The sequence below is a fragment of the Triticum urartu genome, chromosome 4A (genome assembly GCF_056163025.1).
Source record: "Triticum urartu cultivar PI428250 chromosome 4A, HENAU_Tu73, whole genome shotgun sequence".
In the NCBI taxonomy this organism is placed as follows: domain Eukaryota; kingdom Viridiplantae; phylum Streptophyta; class Magnoliopsida; order Poales; family Poaceae; genus Triticum; species Triticum urartu.
Genome location: NC_141876.1, coordinates 70,537,918 through 70,549,637, shown reverse-complemented (window position 1 = coordinate 70,549,637; position 11,720 = coordinate 70,537,918). Strand labels below are relative to the sequence as shown.

The window sequence follows — 11,720 nt, the reverse complement described above, 5'->3', positions numbered from 1 at the left end:
CTTCCTCACTCACTGGTGTAGGAACCACTGGAACTGATTTCTGTGATGAACTACTTTCCCATAAGGGAGCAGGTATAGTTACCTCATCAAGTTCTACTTTCCTCCCACTCACTTCTTTCGAGAGAAACTCCTTCTCTAGAAAGGATCCATTCTTAGCAACAAATATCTTGCCTTCGGATCTGTGGTAGAAGGTGTAACCAATAGTCTCCTTTGGGTATCCTTTGAAGACACATTTCTCTGATTTGTGTTCGAGCTTATCAGGTTGAAGCTTTTTCACATAAGCATCACAACTCCAAACTTTAAGAAATGACAACTTGGGTTTCTTGCCAAACCAAAGTTCATAAGGTGCCGTCTCAACGGATTTAGATGGTGCCCTATTTAATGTGAATGCAGTCATCTCTAAAGCATAACCCCAAAACGATAGCGGTAAATCAGTAAGAGACATCATAGATCGCACCATATCTAATAAAGTATGATTACGACGTTCAGACACACCATTACGTTGTGGTGTTCCAGGTGGCGTGAGTTGCGAAATTATTCCGCATTGTTTCAAATGAAGACCAAACTCATAACTCAAATATTCTCCTCCACGATCAGATCGTAGAAATTTTATTTTCTTGTTACGATGATTTTCCACTTCACTCTGAAATTCTTTGAACTTTTCGAATGTTTCAGACTTATGTTTCATCAAGTAGTTATAACCATATCTGCTCAAATCATCTGGGAAGGTCAGAAAATAACGATACCCGCCGCGAGCGTCAACACTCATCGGACCACATACATCAGTATGTATTATTTCCAACAAGTCTGTTGCTCGCTCCATTGTTCCGGAGAACGGAGTTTTAGTCATCTTGCCCATGAGGCATGGTTCGCAAGCATCGAGTGATTCATAATCAAGTGATTCCAAAAGCCTATCAGCATGGAGTTTCTTCATGCGCTTTACACCAATATGACCTAAACGGCAGTGCCACAAATAAGTTGCACTATCATTATTAAACTTATATCTTTTGGCTTCAATACTATGAATATGTGTATCACTACTATCAAGACTTAGCAAAAATAGACCACTCATCAAGGGTGCATGACCATAAAAGATATTACTCATATAAATAGAACAACCATTGTTCTCTGATTTAAATGAATAACCGTCTCGCATCAAACAAGATCCAGATATAATGTTCATGCTTAACACTGGCACCAAATAACAATTATTCAGGTCTAAAACTAATCCCGAAGGTAGATGTAGAGGTAGCGTGCCGACGGCGATCACATCGACTTTGGAACCATTTCCCACGCGCATCGTCACCTCGTCCTTAGCCAATCTTCGCTTAATCCGTAGCCTCTGTTTCAAGTTGCAAATATTAGCAACAGAACCAGTATCAAATACCCAGGCGCTACTGCGAGCATTAGTAAGTACACATCAATAACATGTATATCAAATATACCTTTCACTTTGCCATCCTTCTTTTCCACCAAATACTAGGGGCAGTTCTGCTTCCAGTGACCAGTCCCTTTGCAGTAGAAGCACTCAGTCTCAGGCTTAGGTCCAGACTTGGGCTTCTTCACTTGAGCAGCAACTTGCTTGCCGTTCTTTTTGAAGTTCCCCTTCTTCCCTTTGCCCTCCTTCTTGAAACTGGTGGTCTTGTTGACCATCAACACCTGATGCTCCTTCTTAATTTCTACCTCCGCAGCCTTCAGCATTGCGAAGAGCTCAGGAATAGACTTATCCATCCCTTGCATATTATAGTTCATCACGAAGCTTTTGAAGCTTGGTGGCAGTGATTGAAGAACTCTATCAATGACACTATCAACCGGAAGATTAACTCCTAGCTGAGTCAAGTGATTGTGGTACCCAGACATTCTGAGTATATGTTCACTGACACAACTATTCTCCTCCATTTTGCAGCTCGAACTTATTGGAGACTTCATATCTCTCAATCTAGGCATTTGCTTGAAATATTAACTTCAACCCCTAGAACATCTCATATGCTCCATGACGTTCAAAACGTCGTTGAAGTCCCCGTTCTAAGCCGTAAAGCATGGCACACTGAACTATCGAGTAGTCATCAGCTTTGCCCTGCCAGGTGTTCATAACATCTGGCGTTGCTCCTGCAGTGGGTTTGGCACCTAGCGGTGCTTCCAGGACGTAATTCTTCTGTGCAGCAATGAGGATAATCCTCAAGTTATGGACCCAGTCCATGTAGTTTCCACCATCATCTTTCAACATAGCTTTCTCTAGGAACGCGTTAAAATTCAACGGAACAACAGCACGGGCCATTAAATACTATCAGCACGAAGTTCATGATAAATTAAAGTTCAATTAATCATATTACATAAGAACTCCCACTTAGGTAGACATCCCTCTAATCATCTAAGTTATCATGTGATCCATATCAACTAAACCATGTCCGATCATCACGTGAGATGGAGTACTTTTCAATGGTGAACATCACTATGTTGATCATATCTACTATATGATTCACGCTCGACCTTTTGGTCTTAGTGTTACGAGGCCATATCTGCATATGCTAGGCTCGTCAAGTTTAACCCGAGTATTTTGCGTGTGCAAAACTGGCTTGCACCCATTGTATGTGAACATAGAGCTTATCACACTCGATCATCGTGTGGTGTCTCGGCACGACGAACTGTAGCAATGGTGCATACTCAGGGAGAACACCTGTACCTTGAAATTTAGTGAGAGATCATCTTATAATGCTACCGCCGTACTAAGAAAAATAAGATGCATAAAGGATAAACATCACATGCAATCAATATAAGTGATATGATATGGCCATCATCATCTTGTGCCTTTGATCTCCATCTCCAAAGCACCGTCATGATCACCATCGTCACCGGCTTGACACCTTGATCTCCATCGAAGCATCGTTGTCTCTCGCCAACTATTGCTTCCACGACTATCGCTACCGCTTAGTGATAAAGTAAAGCAATTACATGGCGATTGCATTTCGTACAATCAAGCGACAACCATATGGCTCCTGCCAGTTGCCGATAACTATGTTACGAAACATGATCATCTCATACAAGAATTTATATAATCACATCTTGACCATATCACATCACAACATGCCCTGCAAAAACAAGTTAGACGTCCTCTACTTTGTTGTTGCAAGTTTTACGTGGCTGCTACGAGCTTAGCAAGAATCATTCTTACCTGCACAACAAAAATCACAACAGTTTTTTTGTCAAGTTTGTTGTTTTAACCTTCAACAAGGACCGGGCGTAGTCACACTCGATTCAACTAAAGTTGGAGAAACAGACACCCACTAGCCACCTGTGTGCGAAGCACGGCGATAGAACCAGTCTCATGAACGCGGTCATGTAATGTCGGTCTAGGACGCTTCATCCAACAATACCGCCGAATCAAAGTATGACTATTATCGCCAACAAGTCTTTGTGTTCTACTCGTGCATATAACATCTATGCATAGACCTGGCTCGGATGCCACTGTTGCGGGAACGTAGTATTTCAAAAAAATTCCTACGATCACGCAAGATCTATCTAGAGATGAATAGCAACGAGGGGGGAGAGTGTGTCCATGTACCCTCATAGACCAAAAGCGGAAGCGTTAAGTAACGCGGTTGATGTAGTCGAATGTCTTCGCGATCCAACCGATCAAGTATCGACCGCAAGGCACCTCCGCGATCTGCACACGTTCAGCTCGGTTATGTCCCTCGAAGTCTAGATCCATATGAGGCCGAGGGAGAGTTTCGTCGGCACGATGGCGTGTTGACGGTGATGATGAAGTTACCGACGCAGGGCTTTGCCTAAGCACTACAACGATATGACCGAGGTGGAAATCTGTGGAGGGGGGCACCGCACACGGCTAAGAGAACAACTTCTGTGTCTATGGGGTGCCCCCTCCCCGTATATAAAGGAGTGGAGGAGGGGAGGGTCAGCCTCCTATGGCGCGCCCTAAGGGGGGATTCCTACTCCTAGTAGGAGTAGGTTTCCCCCCTTCCCTAGTTGGAGTAGGAGAAGAAGGAAGAGGGAGAGGGAGAGAAGGAAAGGGGGGCCGGCCCCCTCCAAATTCGGATTGGGCTTGGAGGGCGCACGCCTCCCACTTGGCCGGCTCCTCCTCTCTCCCACCATGGCCCATTAAGGCCCATTAACTCCCCGGGGGCGTTCCGGTAACCCCCCGGTACTCCGGAAAATGCCCGAACCTATCCGAAACCTTTCCGGTGTCCAAACATAGCCTTCCAATATATCAATATTTATGTCTCGGCCATTTCGAGACTCCTCGTCATGTCCGTGATCACATCCAGGACTCTGAACTATCTTCGGTACATCAAATCACATAACTCATAATACATATCATCATCGAACGTTAAGCGTGCGGACCCTACGGGTTCGAGAACTATGTAGACATGACCGAGACTCATCTCCGGTCAATAACCAATAGCGGAACCTGGATGCTCATATTGGTTCCTACATATTCTACGAAGATCTTTATCGGTCAAACCGCATAACAACATACGTTGTTCCCTTTGTCATCGGTATGTTACTTGCCCGAGATTCGATCGTCAGTATCATCATACCTGGTTCAATCTCGTTACCGGCACGTCTCTTTACTCGTTCCGTAATGCAACATCCCACAACTAACTCATTAGTCACATTGCTTGCAAGGATTATAATTATGTGCATTACCGAGAGGGCCCAGAGATACCTCTCCGACAATCGGAGTGACAAATCCTAATCTCGATCTATGCCAACTCAAAAAAAACACCATTGGAGACACCTGTAGAGCATCTTTATAATCACCCAGTTACGCTGTGATGTTTGATAGCACACTAAGTGTTCCTCCGGTATTCGGGAGTTGCGTAATCTCATAGTCATAGGGACATGTATAAGTTATGAAGAAAGCAATAGCAATAAACTAAACGGTCATAGTGCTAAGCTAACGAATGGGTCAAGTCAATCACATCATTCTCTAATGATGTGATCACGTTCATCAAATGACAACTCATGTCTATGGCTAGGAAACTTAACCATCTTTGATTAACGAGCTAGTCAAGTAGAGGCATACTAGTGACACTCTGTTTTGTCTATGTATTCACACATGTACTAAGTTTCCGATTAATACAATTCTAGCATGAATAATAAACATTCATCATGATATAAGGAAATATAAATAACAACTTTATTATTGACTCTAGGGCATATTTCCTTCAGTCAACTAGGGGTGGGGGAGGGGGTGACCCATTTTTTCCCAGTTGCAACCCCACCTTCGACGAGCAATCGAGGGGCCACCTTTTTCATTCCAGTTTTAAGCCCACTCTCGTACGGAACTGAGCTTGACCATATTGTCCCATTTGCAAGTCCACCCTCGACACGCAATTGGAGGCCGACCAATTTGTCCCGGTTGTAACTCCACCCCGGCATGCAATTGGACCATCCCTTTATTGGTCTGACCCATGTTTTTGTCCCAGTTGCAAATCCACACCCTGACATGTAACTAGGGCCCCACCATTTTCTTTGTCCCAACTGCAACTCCACCCCCAACATGCAATTGGGGGCCCCGTTGTTTTTCCCTAGTTGCAAGTCTACCCTTGAAACGCAACTGGGGACCGATCAATTTTGTCACGGTTGCTACTTCATCCTCGATACGCAATTGGGGGCCTGGCCCATTTTTGTATGTATTGCAACTCTAGTCTTGATACGCAATGGAGGGCCTGGTCAATTTTTCTCCCAGTTGCAAGTACACCCTCGACTTGCAACTCGGCGTGAAGTTTTCTTGTCCTAGTTGTGAGTCTATCATCGACTCGCAACTAGCCTCAATCTGAACCCAACCCTTTGTTTGCCTCAGTTGCAAGTTTCCTCTCGACTCGCTACTGAGCATGACCCATTTTTTCTGCCTCAGTTGCAAGTCCACCCTTGACTCAAAATTGACCCGAAAGTTTTTGTCTCGGTTGCAGGTTCACAATCGATTGGCAACTTGGCTCCATCTGGCCTGGCCCTTTTATTGCCTTAGTTGCAAGTTTATTCTCGATTCGCAACCAAGCACGTCTCCTATTTTTCTGCCCCAGTTGCAAGTCCACCCTTGACTCATAACTAGGCCCAAAGTTTTCTTTGTCCCAGTTGCAAGTCCACCATCGACTCGTAACTAGGTCCAACCATTTTTTTGCCTTAGTTGCAAAGTCACCGTCAACTTGCAACTGGGTCGAACCCCTTTTTTTACCTGACTTGCAAGTGCATCCTTGACTCGTAACTCGCCTTGATTTTTTTTTCACCAAGACAACATAAGATATCCATCTTTCTACTTGACCAAACAAACTAGCTAATTGTTTTTTTCTTCTTATTCAGTTCCAAACAAAACTACACATATGTATGTTTTTTTTACCGGAAACAGTAGGAGAACCTCCTACTGTGAAATTTTAATTAAATATGTATGGTATTTTGGTTCTCTCCAAGAAAAAGAAAAAACTTAAAATTTATAGTTGACTAAAAAACAAAATAATATGGTTTTCTTGTTTCTCCTTTGCTCTCTGTCACTATATTTTTGATTTTCTATTTCGCAATCCTAAAAATTCAAATTTGGTGTCATCCAAACATGTATATTTTATATTTTTGAATTTGTCATGAAAATATTTTGAATTCACGAACATTTTTGGAACCTGTGAACATTTTTTAAATACGTGAATTTATTTTCAATTCACCAACATCTTTGGGAATTTATAAACATTTAACATTTTTCAAATATGTGCACATTTGTCGAATTAGTAAACATTTTTTGAATTTACTGCAATATGTTTCAAATTCATGAACAATTGTAAAGTTCATGGATTTTTTTTCAAAAAAACATTTTTTAATATATGAACATTTTCTGGTTTTTTACCAGTATTTTTATTTTTCTCTTCTATCATTTATTTTATTTTTGGAAGTGTTCAGCCTACATTTTAAATATGTTCAATTTGCATTTCTAAAAGTTTCACCATATATATTTAATAGAAGTTACACATACATAGAAAAAAACTTCAATGTAAACTAAAAGTTCATCATATATTAAGTATTAGTTCAATGTTCATTTGGAAAAACGTCACCATATATTAGAAAATTGTTCAGTGTGTGTTTGGAAAAAGAAAATGACCGTTTATGAAAGAATGTCCAGTGTGTATTTGAAAAATATTCAACATATATTAGAATTATGTTTGTAATACAAAAAAGTAAAAAAAGGTAAAAAAACCAAAAGGGAACCAGAAGAAAAAGTAAACCTGAAACAGAAAAGGAAAACAGAAAAAGGGGGGGGGGGCAAATCGTATGGAGTATATCACGGCCATAGAGTGATGGGAGGTGCGTTGGGCCTGACCCATGTGAGTGTGCTATGGGCAACCCTCTTTTCAGCGCTCGCGAAAAATAAAAATAAAACAAGGCCTAAGCGATGGACAATTGAAAAATAAATAAACCCAAATAAAATGCATAAACAGGTGATGATATACTTAGATGTGACATAGCTATGTCACATCTAGACAAGACCTAGACACACCCTAAACTGTATTCCTCTCTTTAATTCATGAATGAAAAATTATTTTACCTCCGTTTAAAAAAAGAAACATGTGTTGACGCGCAAGAGCGAACACATGGATGTTCTCTGGAGCTTTCACGAAAGGATCCAGGTCGCAGAGCAGCCACTAGCAGTGTTAGTTTCCCGGACGCCACAAAGCTTGTCTGCATCAAGAAGCAACAAAACACGGACGCCATCATGCCTGTCATCCTCCTTTGGCCTGCGTCCCGTTGTAAAGAAAGAAAAGAACCTCATTCATTGTCAACAAGGAGTGTAATGTTATACTAGCAGGGGTTACATACATCAAGCTACCAGGCGGCACTCGTGGTAAGCAGTCCAAACTTGATGAAGAAAACCAATCCAAACCTGAAGAAAACATACATGAAGCTGGCAGTTTCACTGGGAATGTGGTGATTGTCCTCCCAACAGCACAGAAGAGAAGAAGAACCGATCGTGCTCGCAATCGATTTCATTGGGATTGCGCAGCATGGCACGATATATCCGTGCGTCCCATGCAAATTTCACGTCGCCCATGCCAAGAAGATGGATGGATGGATGCAGCTAACAGCAAACTAGCGGCGTCTCCCGATAATAAAAGCCGCTACAGTGGAGGGCCGTCCGTGCGGTCCAAAACCGTGGGCCAAGCACGGACGCCATAATCGGTGGCGACCTCATCTCCACTCATTCCTATCCTTGGATGGCGACGTTGGGACGGATGGCCGGCCGGTTTGCTGTTGCGTGGAGTGAGAGGCCTCACCTAGCGATTATATTAATTATAGAAAGAATCGGCTGGCAAGGTCAGCTCCTCTTCGGGTTCAGCGGCCGGGGCGGCGGCGAGCACCAATTGAATAGGACGCGAGATAGTATGAAAACTGAAAATTGTGTGGAAAGAAACGTAAAGATGATTGCTCGACGGCGGCGAGCCACCGGCATCGACATCGAGGTGTGTTCTTCAGCCGCGAAACGGATGGACATTTGAGATGGCGTACCAGCCTCTGTGAGCTGCAGCAGAACTGGATCTAAGACAGAAGATGGAGAAGCCATATGACATGATCTTCCAACTCACAATAATATGTACAGCGACTCATTGCTAATATCATAGAACCAAAACACCACGCTGTCTCAACAACAGAAATGGCAGACTGTCTCAACAGCAAAAGAGGAGAGAGTTTACAACCATGGTGACTAGAGCACACAGATCTGACAACCTACAATCCTCTAGATATTTTTGTTGTTTTCTTCTTGGCGATGATGCCTCATGCTTTTTTTGTTCTTTTTTGTTGATTGCATCCGGGATGCGCAGATCTCAGGCGATGAGATCGCGGATCTCAGATACATCAATGGCAGAAGCACTGCAACTCAAGAACATGCATACATACTCGCTAGTAGTAGTAGTAGTCTTCTTGGTCGGGAGCGGCGCCGGGGAGGGTTCTCATCACACGCGGACGGAGGCCAGGGAGAAGACGAAGCCGGCGAACTGCGGCGGAGGGCGCACCACGGTCCAGTTCTTGGACTTGACGTCGAATACCCACAGCGCGTGCCCGCCGCCGCCTCCCTCGGACTCGATGGCGCCGGTGACCACCACGCGCTCGCCGCCGCCGACGGCGACCGCGCGCGCCGTGCCGGCCTTGAGACCAGGCGGGTAAGGGCCCACCTCGAGCCAGCCCCGGCGCTCCCCGCGCCACTCCATCACGGCCGTGCCCTCGATGCACCACACGCGGCCGCGCACCACCACGTGAGCCGCCGACGGCGGGGCGCGCACGCGCTCCAGGCGGCGCCACTCGCGGGTCGCCGGATCGAACCACTCGGCGTCCCGCTCGAACCCTCCCTGGCGCCCCGTGCGGTACCCGCTCACGGCGAGGAACCGGTCGCCGGCGACGGTGGCCATGCCGTCGCACTCGTCGCGCTCCTCCGACATGTCCGGCAGCGGGTCCCAGCCGTCGGCCTCAGCGTCGTACGCCTCCGCCGTCTTGAGCGCGTTCTTGAGCTTGTCGTGCCCGCCGGCGACATAGATCTTGCCGCCCGCCTCGGCGCAGGCGAAGAAGGAGCGCGCGGACCGCATCGGCGCGCCGCGGCGCCAGACGCCGGTGGCGGCGTCCAGCACGTTGACGTCCGCCACGGGCTCGAAGGTCTTGGGGTCCCAGCCGCCCATCACGGCGACGCGGGTGCCCACGGCCGCGCACTGGGCGAACATCGGCACCGGCGGGGCGGAGCTCTCGCGGTGCCACTCCCCGGTGGTGACGTTGTACACGGCCACGCCGTACGCCGGGGCGTTCTCGGGCGCCCCGTCGTCCCCGGCCACCGGGTTGCCAAACTGCATGAGAAAGACCAGATCCTCGTTGGCTCCGGCCTCGGCGCGCGCCAGGGCGAACTCCGGGGCGGCGGCGGCGCTCCGCCAGCCGCGGCACACGCGGCGCATCGAGCGGTAGGACCCGTGCGGGACGCGCGCCAGGCAGTCGACGGCGACGTCGTCGGGCATCCCCGGGATGAGCTCGACGTGGTCGGCCTCCCACTCTTGGACACGGCTCTTTGGGTTCATCATTCTTGTGACTTTGTGTGAGCTTTGCTTCTGGTTCTGGATGCCTCTCTCCGTCCATGGGAGAGGGCATAAATAGAAGGCTGGCGGAGCTACGGGACACGCACATTGATTGGCCCCTATGTGACAGCTGGTAAGCAAATAAAAAAAAGGCGACAACTTGATGTTAAAGCAATTGCAAGCGGCTGTTTTTCTGCCGGATTTGTGTGCGGTTTCTTCTTCGTGGAGAAGCTTGATGCATGTGTTGTTTAAAGTGATACTCTAACTGATTGCCCTTTCAATAATTGGAGGATGTATCTGTGTCCTGGGGGTGACTTTTTGATTGATTGTCTTTTTTTTTCTTTTTTGAGTTGATGATTTATTGTATTGATCACAACGAAACCGAGATGAGATCTGTAAAATTTGATCCTTTATATTGAGAATGAGTTAATACCAAAGTTGATGTCGACCGCTAAGTGCAAACCATTGGTGTGTAGTTTTATAATGGATAAGTAGAAGACTCGATGCGAAACATGCCGAAGTCTTCTTTGTTTATAGCCTTCTGATTTTAGAGTGAGAAAACCTATTGATTGTGCCCATAATTTATCTTCAAGGGATAATATGCAAACTGAGGGCGGCATGTAAATCGGATGGGGGGTGATGCAAACTTTTATTGCACACTATATGTACTAGGCACACAAGTTTTACACGAAATCATCACATCATGCGACAATCACTGGCGGAGGCCTTCGGTGGGCAGGGTATGGCAGCCGCCATACCTTAATTCTGAGCAAAACAAAATCGTATATCTATGTATCTTACGGCTGCCTTGCTGGTTCGTTTTGACCGCTAGCTGTTTTACGCTAAAAGGAGAGATGAGCCCACGCATCCAGCTAGTTGGGCCAGGAATCCGACGAGGCCACACACGACTCGATGTCTTTTGATCGAGCGCACAAGCACGAAGCAGCAATCCCTCATCAAAAGAAAAAGCACGAAGCAGCAACCGCCGGTCAAGCTAGTTTGAGCACGCACGACTCGATGTCTCGATCGACACACATGACGCTGGCTGCAATCTGCCGTGATAGCCAGGTCATGTTCTTGGGAGTTCTGCTTTGGTTATTGTCGGGGTATTTAATCCCGCAACTCAGGAGGCTATAGCCTGTTGAGAGGCTATCTCATTGGCACAAGATCTACAGGTCCAAAACTTTATCGTATCATCAGATTCAAAACAAGTGCTCAGTGATAGGTAACCAGTGGGCGCATGGACCATTATCAAGCAAATCAAGTCTAGATTAGCTCCTTTTTCATGTAATTTTATTTTTGAAAGTCGTGAAGTTAATTTTAAGCTCACAGGTTAGCTAAATATGCTCGTACCTTAGCTCAGGGGCGTCATGTATGGCTTGGCCAGCCACATGACCCGGTTTGCATCCAACATTGTGTGGAACTTGATCAATAAAGTGGCTTTTATCCCCCCAAAAAAAGGTAGAGCACGCATGACCCGATCGAGACGCACACACACTCGACCAGCCACTCCACCCGACGGCCGACGCGACGCAACCCTAACTAGCACGTTCTAGACGCCATTGAAAGCTTGATTATAGGTATGTTTTAAGTTGTTTTTCTATTGAAACATGGCTACATTTTCATTGTATTTAGTTTTCCGTTTGTATTGTGTATTGACTCTTT

At 46.0% G+C, this 11,720-nt stretch overlaps 1 protein-coding gene across 1 annotated transcript; it reads right to left on the bottom strand.

The window, feature by feature from the left end:
- Nucleotides 1-8,551: 8,551 nt before the first annotated feature.
- LOC125550718 (F-box/kelch-repeat protein At2g44130-like) lies at nt 8,552-10,118 on the bottom strand. The gene has a single exon (XM_048713787.2). The coding sequence runs from the start codon at nt 10,059-10,061 to the stop codon at nt 8,955-8,957; it is 1,107 nt and encodes a 368-aa protein (XP_048569744.1). The 5' UTR covers nt 10,062-10,118; the 3' UTR covers nt 8,552-8,954.
- Nucleotides 10,119-11,720: the final 1,602 nt, after the last annotated feature.

Excerpts from the sequence above, each read along its gene's own strand:
- LOC125550718 (XM_048713787.2), bottom strand. The coding sequence starts at position 10,061 with ATGATGAACCCAAAGAGCCGTGTCCAAGAGTGGGAGGCCGACCACGTC.